The 16,090-nt window shown below is 52.2% G+C and overlaps 1 protein-coding gene across 26 annotated transcripts in view; it reads right to left on the bottom strand.

Moving 5' to 3' along the window:
• NCOR2 (nuclear receptor corepressor 2) overlaps positions 1 to 16,090 on the bottom strand; it is a 214,985-nt gene that overhangs the window by 115,788 nt on the left and 83,107 nt on the right. For all 26 annotated transcript variants that reach the window (XM_065033392.1, XM_065033393.1, XM_065033382.1 and 23 more), the window contains one exon: positions 15,171 to 15,351. In XM_065033392.1, the coding sequence (XP_064889464.1) occupies positions 15,171 to 15,351 (181 nt within the window). The remainder of the gene's footprint in view (positions 1 to 15,170; positions 15,352 to 16,090) is intronic.

Genomic DNA, 16,090 nt, shown 5'->3' with positions numbered 1-16,090 from the left:
CCCGGGACGGCTCCATCACTTGAGACTCACGTGGCAGCACAGAACCAGATAACATCGCTGAACTCCACCAACTACAAACAGTCCTCAAAACCCCATGGTGTGATGCTGTGCCACACACAGGGACAGCAGCTTGTCCTCCCTGTCCAGACCCCGCTCACAGCAGCATTGCGCACCCTGCGATGAGAAGGGAGCAGGAGAGCCAACACCCCGCGCCTCCATCCATCAGGTTTTAGGGCAAAGCTATACATATAAAACTTTTAAATAGGCCAAACACAGACTAAAGGACTTTTTTTTGTTAAATGGGAAAAGCGTCCAAATCATTCTAGTGTATCAGCAGTCTCAAGATTACACCACTCATGGGCAGAAAAGTCAACGGGGCTGAAAACCAATGTCTCATTTCCCCAGGGAGACGCGTGAGTACGGAGTCAGAGAGCCTGAGCAGTCAAAAGTACATCGAGTTATTGCAATTGTTTTGTTCGTGACCATCTGCTGCGCTAATGGCTCTTTCAGCCTCCCAACCCTTCAAACTCAAGACTAACGAGCCGTCTAAAGACAAAGCTGAGTTTATTTCCTTTTTTTTTTTCTTAAATCTGTGACTTTATGAGAAGGCCGATGAAATTCCTTTCCCCTGTAATCCAGCTGAATTCCACGCAGCCAGGGCAGAAAACATCCCAACAATTTCTAAGCTTGCACGAAAAGTAGGTCAAAAAACTTCCCCGATGTTTCAACAGCTTGAAGCAATTTAATTGCAAAACCAGTACCAAATGCTGACCCTCCCTCCCCACCCCCAGCAGCAGATTTACGAGGGTGGTAAAACCTCACCAGCGAGTGCTACAGTTAAATGCACTAAGCAAAGCCTAGTATCTGGTCTTGCAAAACTTGCTTGTGCTAAAAAAACCCAACAAAAACAACAACAAAAGCGCCGTTCCACAGTGTTATAGTGAACAGATGCTGCTCAGGATCGCAGAATCGCAGGGTCTGACAGAAGCTCCAGCAAACGCGGCTCATGGACAAGAATAATGCATCGAATCCAGCAAACCTCACGCAAGCAAACTCCCACCGAAGCCATCGGCGCTACACCGACAAATGGATGTTGTGCCTCTCATTAGCTTCTTGCATTTCCCCATTAGTGGATGATAATTGCATTGAATGCGTACGTTCCCCACTGACTTTGCAGGAGTGATGAATTCTCACATACTCATTACAAAGAGGAGCTAATCACTCCACCTCTCATTAAGAGCTGCCCAACTTCTGCATCACTGGATTTCCAGTTGAACCTGAGTTTGCTACAACATTAACTTTCTGGTCTAAAATTTTCCATGTTGAATATTCGCTTCAGGCATTTTTAGCCTTTTTTGTTGTTGTTGTTCTAAATACTAAATTTCAGCCAAAACAACTCTGCCGCTTCCAAGAACAAGTTTACAGGAAAACATGCTTTTCTGCAACGTTCAGAAAGATTCTGGGAACCTTTTATTTGAGCATCTTTGCCGCAGTTGATACATCTGGCGAGACTGCTCTGTGCCAGTGATTGGCCTTTTGTTAACTCTGAAAGGGTGTCCAAATAAATACACTAAAAAATATCTCATTTTGGTGCTTGTGTAGGGGAACATCGAACTGATCGAGCAAGCGTAGTGGGGTTCTGGGGAGCTCCAGGTCATGAGGAGGAAAAAGGAGGAGGAAAAAGGAGGAGGAAAAAGGAGGAGGAAAAAGGAGGAGGAAAAAGGAGGAGGAAAAAGGAGGAGGAAAAAGGAGGAGGAAAAAGGAGGAGGAAAAAGGAGGAGGAAAAAGGAGGAGGAAAAAGGAGGAGGAAAAAGGAGGAGGAAAAAGGAGGAGGAAAAAGGAGGAGGAAAAAGGAGGAGGAAAAAGGAGGAGGAAAAAGGAGGAGGAAAAAGGAGGAGGAAAAAGGAGGAGGAAAAAGGAGGAGGAAAAAGGAGGAGGAAAAAGGAGGAGGAAAAAGGAGGAGGAAAAAGGAGGAGGAAAAAGGAGGAGGAAAAAGGAGGAGGAAAAAGGAGGAGGAAAAAGGAGGAGGAAAAAGGAGGAGGAAAAAGGAGGAGGAAAAAGGAGGAGGAAAAAGGAGGAGGAAAAAGGCTGAGCTGGAAGGACCTTCCTGGCACACGTGTTGTGCTCCGGGCCAACAGCAACAAGTGAAGAAGTACAGGAGTCCGTGGTCTGGCCAGCAGGTAAAGCCCGAGACCACCCACCAAAGGTTTGCATGAGAAAGGCACCAGGTACATCAGCCACCTGCTTAAGCACGTGTCAAAATCCTACACCAGGATATTCAAAACTTCAGTGACTAACATCCCAGCGGTTTATGGAGGCCAAAAGGATGAGGCTGTCCCGAGCTCACCAAAACACTTGGGAGGCACAAAAAACCTCTCTTAAAAAGGAGCGAGCTGTGAAAAACACCTCCTATTACACTAAACACAAAGGTAGGGAGGCAAATTTTTAATGGCCCAGTTTGAAGCTCGGCCAGGGCAGTGGGGTTAACACCTCCCGGCTTGGCAGAACCAGACTGCAAAGGTCGCGGGGCAGCTCTCGGCTCCTGCCGGCAAAGCAGCCGGTCCCTGGGGCTCCAGCCTCCCTCGGCTTCCCTGGAACCGCCTGCAGGTTTCACAGGAGCCTCTGAGTCATTGCCACGACTTTCACGGAAACGCAGGACGTGGTAACGCGGCCTCATGTGCCCATCGCCCTCTCCTGTTGTTGCATTTCTCCCCATGCTGGCAGGAGGGTTCCCCAAAACACCCCAAAACCTCCCCCAGCATCCCAGGAAGCACCTCCTCACCAAACCCAACAAACCCCAGAGGAACGTAACGCTTATTCTGTGCTTTTCAAAGTTTTAGACTCCTACTTTAATTTTATTTATTATTATTATTTTCTTTGCAACACAACCATCCTCTTTCAGCTGCCACACGCACTAAAGCAAGGTCCGAGCCTTTCCAGGACACCAACCGCACAGGGATGTAGCATTAAGGTCCACGTGAACACCAGCGGACCCATTCCCTCTGATCTGAGGATGCTGGAAGAGTCCCTCCCCAAATCCCAGCTGCTCCTCAAGAAAGCAGAGAGCCCTCAAGCCCCAGGTGCCAGGCTAAAAGTACAATGGAGTTCACCTTTTGTACAAAAAGCTTTTGCAGAAAAAAATCCCTAATTTATAGTAGTACAATACTCCAGTGGCCAGCACAAAAGCCACCGCGGTGTGACAATGCACCAGCACGCGTTAGGCCCGCAGAAGCGGGGAGGGCAGCAGGACCCCAGCCCGGCCGAGCCCCCCGAATCCCCAAATTCCCACCCTGCACCCCAGGAAGCTCTGGCTCATTCACGGGGTGACACCAGGTGCATCCTCCAGCACGTGGGCAAACACACAGGAGGGAAAATCCACCACTGAAAAACCTCAGTTATTTAAAAATAAAAAATCGAGGGGAAATGAAAAGACAAAAGCCCTTCTCAGCCTGGTGTTATCAAGCAGAGGAAATGAGACTTCTAAAGCTCCCATTCGGAGAGGAGCGTGGGGGAGAGAAATCCCACTCCAGACGCACTTGAGGGAACAGCTTTTGAAATGGAAATGTTGCTCTTCAGAAACATTTGAATTTCCTGCTATTGCCAGGAGGAGGAAGGAGGCAGAGGAGGGACCAGGGGCTCCCCAGCCCTGCAAATCCAAACGGGGGACACCGGGGCAGCCCAGTCTGGGGGGATGTGTCAAAGGAGTTAATCTGGACCAGCACACGGTATTAAGTCACCTTGACAGGACAGTGGATTTAGAGGGGAGGCAACGGAACGAATGAAGACAGCTCTAAGTACTGCTGCAAGCAAGACAGACCTAAAAGCTGCTCGTGCTCCCTCCCTCCATCCTCCCTGCACAACCATCAACCAAATTATTTTTGCCCTGAATCCTGGATGCTGAGCTGGCTGCTGAGAAAGGGCTTGAATGAGAAAGGAAACTCAAGCAAGATGTAAGACTATTTTAGGGGTGACTGAGACCTGTTGTGCAGCCAACCTGTTGAAGCCTGTTGAACTCGCCATTTGCTTCGGCATCTTTAAGTGGGTGCTGGCCCATGGTCCCCAACATGTTCACTGGACACGGCGGGGATATCATCTCTGCCTGACCCAACCACCAGCCCATACAAACACATCACAGAATAGTTTGGGTTGAAGGGACCATCCCAGCCCCCCCAGTGCCCCCCCTGCCATGAGCAGGGACATCTTCACCAGCTCAGGTTGCTCAGAGCCCCGTCCAGCCTGGCCTGGGATGTCTCCAGGGATGGTTCATCCACCACCTCTCTGGCCAACCTGGGCCAGGCTCTCACCACCCTCAGGGACAACAATTTCTTCCTTGTGTCCAGCCTGAATTCCCCCTCCTTATTTTACAACCATCACCCCTTGACCTATCACAACAGCTCCTGCTAAACTGCACCCAGGATGCACAGGGGATGGACAGGGCCCCTTGCAGACACTGCTGTGCATGGCGAGAGGTGGCTGCAGCCCCCAGCACGTCCCCTGACACACCAACGCGGGCTGCACCGTCCACGAGAGCCAGCGCCGGCTGCGCTCAGTGGTTTGTTGTGCTAATAACTGTGTGGACACGTGGAAGGGGGCGCCCCAACATTCGCTGAGTAGCCGTTTCCTTCTCTTTTCCACCCAGAGGCTGGACCCTGAGCCCTGATGGCAGCAGACGGGGGTGGCAGTGCTGGCTGTCCCCAGTGCTGTCCCCACGGCCAGCGGGGCAGGAAGGCGGGAGGAAAGAACACCCCCAGGAGCAGGAAATGCAGGCGGGTGCAGGTCCAGACACGGGCCAGCAGCCCAGCCCTCCACCTCGACAAGCCCAGAAAAGCGTGCAAAACAAATCTTTCAGGAGCGTTTTGAATATATTTGGAGATTTTTTTCTGCCATAATATATTGCCCCCGCTTCATTCAGTGGGTAGAGGCAGTCTCAGCGTGCAGGAACCATCACGGTGTCTCCTCAACCATCACTCAGCTTCGTGATTAGAGCAAGACTGACCAAGGAAGCACCAAATACCAACAACAGCGCCAGGCAAAGCAGCTTCCGAAGGCTCAGGGCAGAAGCACCATTTCTAATTGCAAATGGCTGTGGGAGTCACCCGAACCGCAAACCTCTGCCCAGGCTGGTCCTGCGGAAACGCATGAAGCACCCGTCTCTGCGGGCCAGGGTGTTACAGTAAAAAACCCCCGAGCATCTCGGCTCCCAGAGCAAGAAAAAGCTCACAGTGAATTTGTTATTATCTGTTAGCAAAGCAGCAGCTTCCCACCAAGGCTGGAATTTCCATCTTGGTTTGGCAGGCACAGGGCTGTGAAATGATTACTGTGTTTACTTTTCCTTTGCTAACTATAAAATCCCATTCCACCGCCCTGCCAAGAATGACTGAAGCTAATAAAATTCAGGCATTTGGAAGAAAGCAATAATAAACCTCCCTTTTGGGGCCTTTATGATGAAATTTCCCCGCTCTGATCAGCGATTATGCTGTATTCATGAACACTAGTGATGTCTCCAAGTGCACCCAGATTGACTCAAATCAATATTTAGCTTTGCTCGAGACTGTAAGTCTTTCTCCGTGTGGCTGCTGAAGGCAGGATCGCTGAGCTGCACAGCTAGGAGAAGCCTTTGAAAGAACAGCTTACAAGTAGATAGGGCAGCATATACGTGTGTGTGTACGTGTAAAAAATGTAGGCTTTTCAATTACTTAAAAAACAATGAAAAAGTATACGCACACAAAACACGCATGGATGCGTGAATTTACATATCCCTCTCCAAGTATATCGAAAGGTATTAGTATAATGTACACTATATATCCATATACACATACCTGACTATTCTTCAGTAGCTTTTAGTGTCTGAAATACTGCAATGTTCCTGTGTCTACATCTGCCACTCTGTCAAGGCAGAAACACAGAGCTGCTGGGGGCAATCTGCTCCGTGTCTCCCCTGCAACGGTTGGTGCGAGATAAAGTAACACAGACCTGAAAAACAGCCTCAAATAAAGGTCTGCGCTTGGTTTGGTTGCGTAACCACGCGGGATGGCTTGATTTGCGCTCGGCAATGGCTCTTTCTCAAGCAGCCATGGGAACGACGGCATCCAAGGCGAGATCAGAAGGCAGAAACAACCGCTGCTGCTCCTCGGGGAACAGCGCAGGGAGGAGAGAAATCCCTTGGCAGGGCAGCGATCAGAGCAGGCTGCTCAAAGGCAAGTCTAGGACACATCACCGTGCACGCAGAGCAGGTGACAAAGTGGCCGGTGTGGCCCTGGCGGGGGTGCTGGGGACTCTGCAGCCCCAGGGGGTCCCCTCGGGATGTGGTGGAGGCACCAGGCACCCCCATCCTCTGCCACAAGGCACTGCCAAGGGACAGCGTTCCCCGTGTCCCCTGCATCCCGCAGGAACACATACTGCACTCGCGATTAAAGGGGCTGCCAGCCCTGGGCGGGAGGACAGCGAGCAGGAGCTGGGATGAATGTGGCCGCGTTCAGAAGGTGCTTGGACGAAGCCCTAAGATGACCAAAGCATAACAACATCTAGGTCAGGACCTTGAGGAGGTGGTTCAGGTCATTTCATCCCTTGCTGCCTCCCCGCCACTAATCTCTGCTTTCAATTCACCAAAGCAGGGGTAGGACACCTCGCTCCTGCTGGGCAAAAGCGTGTTTCCAAGGGCAGAGGGAGCAGCTCCGCCGCGCTCCCGCTCCTCGCCCGCCTGCAAGAAAGGTGCCAAGAATTAGAATTACATTTTTCACGAGCAGCAGAACAAGCCAAGGGCCTGTCAGCTTGTCCTAAAACAACCCCTCTCCGCTCGCCGAGCGCGCAGCCAGCATTCCTGACGCACACCAGTGTCCATCGCCCCTCGGCCCCCCCATGCGGAGCATCTTGTGGTGGAGCAAGCCAGAAAACCCTCTGAACGTTCTCCGGCTAAAACACAGCCAAAGAGTTTTTGTTTAAAAAGCAGATTTGCGTCCAGAAAGAAAGGAGGTTTTCAGCGAGTGACTGTAACTAGGCCCTTTGGCACTCAACAGCTCCTCTCTTGTTATCGATGCTGAGGGTGTTGTTAAGAGATGAGGCTCCGCGAAGCACGGACGTGAAATCACGGAGCTTTAGCAAGAGCTGTTGCCATGTTCAGTACGTTATTACAGCTCCATCACCACAGGCACAAAGAGCAGCAACTCCTCTCTGCCAAATCCATCTCTGAAATCGCTTCCCCACCCCGTCCCCTCCAGCAGCAGCAGAAAAACACCATCGATTGGTGCTGCATCTCCACGGCTTTCCAGCCAGCGTCGGGAAGGAAGGATTTAGCACAAAATACCCTCCTCCTCCAAACATAGCACGTAAAATTAATCTGATCGGTGTCACAACTCGCTGGCTTTCGTTGCGTGAGTCAGAACCGTGGATGGGCTGCATTTTATAACAGTGGAAAAGTACAGCCCCAAAAGTGTGCTCGGGGCTGCATGTTCGCTGAGAAGACACCTGAGCTGCTCCCACCAAACCTCCATGGAAGAGGAGATGTGCGCAGGGTGCTGAATGAGGAGGCTCCACGTTCATCTGCCATCGGTGACAACCTCCTGCTGCTTTGTCACCTCCACTAACCAGCCAGATCACAGGGAAGCTGGAAGAATCACGTACCCCATCCTGGAGCACACGGGGATCCCAGAGACGTGGGTAAGAGAAGAAACCCAGATCAGGCTGAGACTGCAGGGGAGGAAGAAAACACCCAGGACATCACTCCTGGTACCTGGACTGAATTCTTCACTGGAAATTTATTCCAGGTGGGAGTTTCTTTTTTACCACAAATGTGCAAAAATGGATTGAGAGGCGGCACAGCCGTCCTCACCTGCACCATTCCCGAGCTTTGGAGCAACCACAGGAGCCCCGTGCCAGGTCCTGCCACAGCAACCCGTGTCCTAAGTCCCAACTGAGGACTGACCAAGCTAAGTAGCAAATTATAATAGCTTTGCTGTCCTGCATTTCCAGGACATAACAGGGCATGTGAGAATCCTTGCTGTTAAAGAAAAAATAGGCACACGTAACAGATGTACGAACACTTCAAAGATGGAGAAGAAAAATCTCCATGAATCCACACGGCACACGCAGCTCCCAACGCTGCCCTGCTGCAAGCAGAAAGAGCCGGCAATATTTCTTCCAATTACAGGGGTGAGACACACAGTGAAGGGACTGACTTTCCCTCAAGCAGATCAGGTGAGATGTTGCACTGCGCGAGCCTTGCGATATTGACTGAACAGAACAGAAAAGTCCAATTATGTAAATGATGAAGCAGGCTCCCGAGAAGCAGCCAGCCTTATCACGCCGCCTTCTCCACCGCTACGGCTTGAAAGGCAATTTAAAAGGTTGTTTTGGATGTCGATCACCGCAAATGAGCCGAAGAAGTGCAAAACAACCACCTGCGCTTGAGGCACCATCAGTTTGCCAGTGGGTTTTCCAGCCGTCTTGAGCCTCGGCCCTGCTCCCGGTGGCTCAGGGACAGCTGGGGGGCAGCGCAGGACACAGCCGGGCTGTGGGCAGCTCGGGGAAGGTCAAGTTCAGTTTTACATCCTGCCGCCGGATCATTTCCACAGCCCACAAGGGCTTTACCTGCTGTGCCTGAGCCTCTCAGGCTATAGCTCAGCTCTCCAGCCATGGGAAATTCAGCTGAAAAATGGAATAAAATCAGCTGTTTTGTCAATCTCAGTGCTCCTGCCCTTTAACCCCCCGCCCCAGGGACGGCTGGAGGAGCCAAACATCTATGCAGTGCCTGGTAACATCGGCTTTTCACATGAAACCCGCTTGAGTCCATGCACAGACGGAGCATCCCGTTCCAGGTACAACACCCCTCCGGCTGTTTGCTCCCCTGGTTTCCCACCCCGAGCCGGTGCACGGTGCTGACGAGCCCCCTCCCGGCACGGCTGCGGCACAACGGGTGACGCGATGAGCTCCCGGCAACGCCGCGGCAGCCGGACAAGGGTACCCGGCAGAGGTGAGCTCTGCAGGTGTGTGAGATCACAGGCAGGTGAGCAGGAGTCCACACATCCACACGCATCCTCCTGCCATTCGGAAACGATCTTTGGAGCAGACCGGAAAGCAGGGGAAGGGAGAAATCCAGCCAAAAGTGTTTGTGCTGTGACAAGGCAAAAAATGCAAATATTTCAGCTTTTAAATATGTTTGGAATGGCAGAGAATGCCAACATCTCCCTCATCTTCCCAGAAATAGCTTTTGAATCATTGCTGCCCTAACTCAAAGTCCTCCCTCCCCCACCCCCGCCCCACCGAATGGTTTTTGCAATCAGATTTTTATCAGGCACAAGTCGACAGCGTGAACAACCACACGGCAGATGGGTGGATGTCGAACATGTAGCACGAGGATCCTCCTACAGCTGCTGAACTCGACAACCCCACACCGCTCGCTGCTGATGGGCACCCAACCGCAGCACCGGCCCCGGGACCACGGGGAAAGCACAGGCAGTTCAGAAGAAATGCTGCTCTGCACAGAAAGGAGGACAAAGGCAGGAAAGACACAGGTACATTTGCACCCGCTAAAACTGCTGCATTTCATGGCTCAGACCTGAGGATAGAGGCACTTCAATAGGAGTCTGTTCCTCCAATAAGCAGTTGGGAGGCCACAGGCCACGTTTGGGCTTTGCAGTGAGCACCCTGCAGTCCTTAGGGTGACAATTTTTCTTCTTGTGGTGAGATGTTTGAGGCATTTCACCCTTCACAGGGTGAGAATTATTTTTCTTCTCATGGCAAGTTGTTTGAGGCGTTTCAGCTTTCACAGGGCTGATGAAGCCGCACACGGCAATGAGCTCTGTGCCTCACCTGGGTTTCGGATAACCCAGAGCAAACATACAGACTTGGCGTGTCCCCAATCCATTGGTGCTACCACCATGTCCCACGGGGCTCGCCAGCAGCCATCCACCAGCCTCCCCGCCTCACCAGATGTGGGCACAACCACATCTGGCCAAGGAAATAGCTCCCTCTCCTGCAGCAGAGGCGCACGGCCAAGGAGGGCACCCCTGTCACTGGGTCCCCGCTTGCAGACGTTCATCAACAGCCCCAGTAACGAGCCCAGAGCTCCTTTTCCCAAGTGAACAACCACTTCTGGCAGGGAAGGGACAGCCCAGCGTGACCCACACCAAAGACTCGGAGGCTACGTGAGGGCACGTGCCTGGGACGGCCAACGCTCGCAGCTTCGTTTCCTTCTCCAGCCCCTCCACGCTATTGTTCCGCGGCAATAAATCACGGGGAGGCGCTGGAATTCAGGGCTGGTTTCTGCAGAAGGAAGCCCAGGGTGCAGGAACCCAGATGCCGCCTCACTTTTGTTGTTCGCTGATGCCCTCGGCTGCCGCGCTCGGAGCGCCGCGGCTCTCCCAGCCCAAAGCATGGCTGCTTCTCCACCCCCCCCGCTCCCTTCCCCCAGCACTGGATTACTCAATTAGAGATTATGCTTTTGCCAGTTCCCTCCAAGCCAACTGGGGCCTCTGCCAAGGTCAACACAAGTTCCAGCCAGTTTCATTAATAACTGCAAGACCAACCCACTGGAAACTCTGAGAGGTTAATCCCAGCAACAGATCAATGTTCCCATAACAAAGCCACGGAGCAGAAACGCAACTGGTGAATTACCAGCCCAGTTATCCGTGCTGGGAGCTGCGGGTCTGTCCCTCCAAGCATCCCTCCCCATGCTAGGGCAAACCCCATGGCAGGAGACTCCAACCTCCCACTCCTCTGCACATTCAACAAGGGATGGAACAGCTCCCAGCGCTCCCAAAGCTCCAGCGAGGGGGACATGGGGCTCCCAAAATGCCTTTGGGTTGTCCTGGGTGCTCTGCCAGCCTGTGCCGGGGCTGGCGTTAGCGGCTCGCCAAGAGCCCTTCCATCCCACAGCCTGGCTTCCAGGAGTTCATTGTAAATCAGGCTCTGGAACGGGCAGCCAGTGTGAAATTTGGCATGTATGCTGCTGGCTTCAATGCATCATTAAAAAGGCATTTGAAATGTGTTAATTCCTCCTTTTTCAATTAATTCCTTTTAAAGCTACATTAACGTGCATCAAAGCAAAATACCCTTTGCCCTAATTTCTGCTTTGCTGTACGTATTTCCTAGTCTTTTCCAAGAGACCCCCCCCCTTTTCTTATTCCAGGTTTTAGTCTGCAGGACAACAAAAACACACAGAAAGGGAAGAAATTAAAACCCTTCAACAATGTAAAGCAGAGTCCAAGTCCTAACAACACACAGCTTCTTAATAGCCTTTTTCCATCCATAGTTGTTAATTATTTGACAAAAGAGGGAAGTGGCATTGTCCCTTGTACAGACGGGGAAAATCTGAGATATGGAAAGGGAAGAGACTTACCCAGTGACCTGCCAGGGCAGATGGCAGCAAGGTTCAGGTTTCCTAAGCCTCCACCCAGCCCCACACCCATGGGACTACGGGCTCCCCGTAAGCATATTCCTGCTGGAGCAATAAGCTACGTATAAGTGCAGCCAGACAGCCCTTGCACAGGGACGAAATGCAGATCACGACTGACTCACATCCTATAGGAAAGAGCAGCAAACCACGTACGTGGTGGAAAAGCAGTCTCAGGATTGGGAAGAAGAACAAGTGGGAATAAGGAGAGATGGAAGGGGAGAGGCAGGAGTAACCTCTGGCTCTGGAGAGGGGCGAGCAGACACGGCACGTCCCCGCGGAGCGGGATCACACGCCGCACCAGCTGTGCACGTACGTGCAGGGACGGGGATCGTGCAGATGCATTACTGGTCTGCTCCGGAGCCATTTGTTTTACTCCTATCTGTTGTTATGTGATGAAGGTCTGTGAGTTTCTCTATTGGAAAGAAAGCAGAAGCCATCGAGGGTCCTGGGAACCAGCTCCTGCATCTCTGCCAAGAGCACACCCGGCAAATCTGCATCACGGCAGCTCTTCCAGTGAATCTCACATCCAGGTCTGCAGCGGTGGAAAAAACATTCCTGCTTTAGTTTTGCCTGGTTATTCTTGGCCAGCTCAAGGGAGCACCTTCTCCGAGGCAGCACCAGTCCACGCTGGCACAGAGGGCACGGGGAGATTCGTATTTCCCAGCAGACTGAGCTCACCAGAGCCCTCCTGGTCACATCCAGCAGCAGGAGCCCAGGACCACGGCACCGCAGCAAAGTGACAGCAACCCCTCTGGCAGGGAAAAAGATGCTGAAGTGGGGGACAGCAGGCAAGAAAACAACCTCCTGCTCCATCTTGAAAAGAAACACTAATATTTGAGGATATGAGCTATGTGAGGTTGTTAAGGAAAGGTAATATCTTTTATTAGACCAACTGAGATTTAGCCGTAAAGCTGCTGCTTTTGAAAGGCACACTGCCCAAAAGCGCATCTGTTTTCTCCAGCTCCAACATGCTGATCTAACAGAAGGCATCACCTCCTCCTTGCAAACCAAGCCTTGCTTGGAGAGAGGCTGCAGGAATCCCAAACCGGGTAAAGGGGCCCAGCTCTCCCCACATTTGGGAAAGGCAGATGAGGGACAGAAGTCCCGAGATCCACTTCTCTTCAGGAAAAAACTCCGGAACTTGTTACCAGCATTTGCCACATGAATTACTCTGTGTTCAGAGCATGGATTATGGCCCAAAGCAAAGGCCTTGGAAAGGTGTTCTCTCCCTGGGCTGAGGGTTGGTAAACCCGATGTAACCAGTAGTCATCAGGGACGTGCTAAACTCACTCCACCACAGACCTGACTCTGCATTTCAGCTCCACCACTGCTCTGAAACCAGAGACCAGCAGATATCCGCTGCCTGAAAGCAACATCCATCGCTGCTGCGTTACAGCGACATCCCTGGGGACCGTCAGGCTGGCACCCAGAGCGCACAACCAACCCCCGCCCTTTTTATTGAGGGTTTTGTGAAGTTCTTTACTGTGCAAAAAATAGCTCGATCAGCATAATCACCATGAAAAGCAGCCATAGTGCTGTTACTCTGAGCTCCTCCCTGCACAGTGACTGCAACAACATGGAATGGGGTGAGGGGTAAGTGAACAACTCCTGGGATGCTCTGTCTAAACAACGACCGGTGCGTTTAGCAATACGGGGCTCACGTGGTGCATCTCGCCCGGCTCGCAAAGCTGCCCTAGATACGATATCGAACAACTTCATCGGCACTGAGTCAGCAGCACAGATGGAACAGTCAATTCCTCTTTCCGGCTCCGGTCACTGGGACACACGTCTCGCTGCCACGTTTGTGACACCGCCCCGGGACACGTGCAGCTCGGAGATGCACAGAGACCTCTGGCTCTACACCCACCTTGCAGGAAAGGAGGAATCTTGCAGAATAACCCCCGAGAAGGGAAGACATGCTGAGCAAGAAGGGAAAACACGGTGCTGCTCATAGCAAAGCGCAGGCCAGCGTCCGCAGGGCTGAGCTGGCAGGGCAGGCGTCGTCCCAGCGTGTGGTTTAGCAAGTCCCAGCAGCCAGAGAGAGGAGCAGACCGCAGCCGTGGAGCTCGGCACAGAGCCCCTCGGGAAGGTCTTTATCAGCTGCAAACGCAGACGTACCTTCCGAGCGCTGCTCCTACATCCCAGACGTGCGTTCTGCTCCTGACCGCTTTTTACAAATGGCTCCACTAAAAGCAAAGTCTTGTCATGCTGTCTCACAGCTTTCCCTCGCTCATTAACAAATGTTTTAAGGCCCACAAAATGCATGTAATTTTTGGAAGCGGTCACAGACCAAGAAGAAAAGGCAGCCCCTGAACTCCCCAACTAATGCCTCAGGAGTGGCTTTGCCTACTAGAAACAAATAGCTGAGACAACACGTGGTTTTCCAGTGAGAGGCAGAACAGAACTGCTGATGGAAATAATGCACAGACAGAAAAGCTGTCCTGGTTTCCTCACATCTTTGAACGTGGATCATTTTTGTTTCGTGGCCAACAGCTGATTTTCCCCAAGAGCCACCCAACCCAGCATCCCCCAGGACACTCATGGCTTCGGAGCCAGCACAAGACATCCCAGTGGCACATGGACCAGGCTCCTCCTGCCTGTCACAGCATCTCCTCGGGAAGATGCATCTCTGAGGGAGCAGCAAAGAGGGGGCACAGAAGGGCCACGACGCCTCGGAGGCGGTTTTTGAAGGCAATGCACTCTCAAGAGCTAAAGGAGAACAAGCTGACGCGTCTGGTGCTTTTCTCACAGACTCCAAGTTCATACACAGCTCATGAAAACCAGCTGCTCTATCCCTTCCCAGCATGGGCTCACCCACCATGCCAGCACTGGCCATTCCTCATCGTCAGTCCCACATCCCCCCCTCCAGGAGACCCAGAATTCTCCTAAACTTAAACACCCTTCTCTTTTAACATGGGTCAGAGGGACCTCATGTAAGGCTGTATGGATAAGGGATGTCTGAATATCCCGGCACAACCAAGCGAGAGGTTTCTCACCCGTGTGATATTTCAATCAGCTCCCACAGAAAACCAGCCCCTTCCTCTTCCCTTCCTCACGGGCTCCGACATCTCCCGACCCGGCCTGTGGCTGCGCTAACCCTCAGTTACCACCTGTCCCCAGCCTGTTCACCCAGCAACATGTTCCTGTCAACCAGGAATATGCCCAATCTCGAGGTAAAATCAAATACAATTTACCCCAATGTAGCATGAAAGTAAATCCAAATAGGCAGGCGAGCTAGGGATTTCTCCCTGCTACATCTATCACATGCGCAGAGGGGACAAGTGCAAGTAAACAATTTGCTTTGTAAAATGAGACTAAGACAAGGCAGGCTTTCCTGGGGAAGATTATATTAAAGAACCACCAGCAACCGATCCAAACCCTTCAAGCACTGATATTAAATAAAGAGAGGTGATAAATGAGAAAGGTCAAAAAAAATCAAATCAGGGCACAGCATCCAGAAAAGCCAGACATGAGCACCCCTAATTCAGCCTACTGGAGCTTCCAAATTGTTCTGATGCATCTAATAGCCCAGTAAATACAAACCTGTGACTATAATAATTATGGGGAAAGCCGGATACGCTTCCGTTTCTCCGAAGAGGCCACTGCGTCTCAGGGAACACCACCCAACACCGCCAAGCGCTGTCTGACACAGCAGGTACCCCACCTGCACTGGTTTCAGGAGCGACCCAGAGCCCCCAGGGCAGCTCTACACAAGCCAAGGGGACCCCAAAACACAGACCCCACATACATGTGGCATCCCGAGCCAATGTCCCCTTACCTTTGAGAGATCCTCTGTCCCTCCCTGCTGGCTCTGGTTCAGGAGAGGCGAGTGCCGCATCAGGGGGTCCTGCAGCAGGTCCAGGCGCGGTCTCTTGCTTTCAATGAACTCCAAGTCCGACGGCTTGGTCAGGTCAGAGAGATAGGGGTGCGCCTCCGTTCTCAGGTGCAGCTCCTGAGATCTGGGGACAAAGAGAAAGGAGCCCTTAGAAAACAAACCACCCTGCTCTCCCGTGCACTAGGACTGCAAGCTACTCGAGGAGGACCGAGGGCTCAACTGCTGCCCATTAAGGGAGTGGAGCATCTCCCGTGTGAGCAAAGGCTGAGGGAGCTGGGGCTCTGGAGCTTGGAGGACACTGAGGGGTGACTCATTCATGAGGATCAATATGTAAAGAGTGAGTGTCAGGAGGATGCAGCCAGGCTCTTCTCGGTGACAACCAGTGACAGGACAAGGGGCAACGGGTACAAACTGGAATACAACAGGTTTCGCTTAAATATGAGAAGAAACTTCTTCCTGGTGAGGGTGGCAGAGCCTGGCCCAGGCTGCCCAGGGGGGTTGTGGAGTCTCCTTCTCTGCAGACATTCCAACCCGCCTGGACACCTTCCTGTGTAACCTCATCTGGGTGTTCCTGCTCCATGGGGGGATTGCACTGCATGAGCTTTCCAGGGCTCTTCAACCCCTGACATTCTGGGATTCCCCAGGAGGATGCTGGTGTTGGGTTAACTGTTGGACAACATGATCTTAAAGGTCTTTTCCAACCAAAATGATTCTGTGATTCTAAGGGAGGCCGGGGGGGCCTGGACTCAAACATCTCAGGATTTCACAGACCCACAGGTCGCTGTGTCTCCTGGAGTGCTCGATCTGCACAGGCAGAACCAGAAATCTATCAGAGAGCAAGATGGGCAGAGCAGCATCACTGC

The sequence above is a fragment of the Columba livia genome, chromosome 17 (genome assembly GCF_036013475.1).
Source record: "Columba livia isolate bColLiv1 breed racing homer chromosome 17, bColLiv1.pat.W.v2, whole genome shotgun sequence".
In the NCBI taxonomy this organism is placed as follows: Eukaryota; Metazoa; Chordata; class Aves; order Columbiformes; family Columbidae; genus Columba; species Columba livia.
This window is presented reverse-complemented; position numbering and strand designations above follow the sequence as displayed.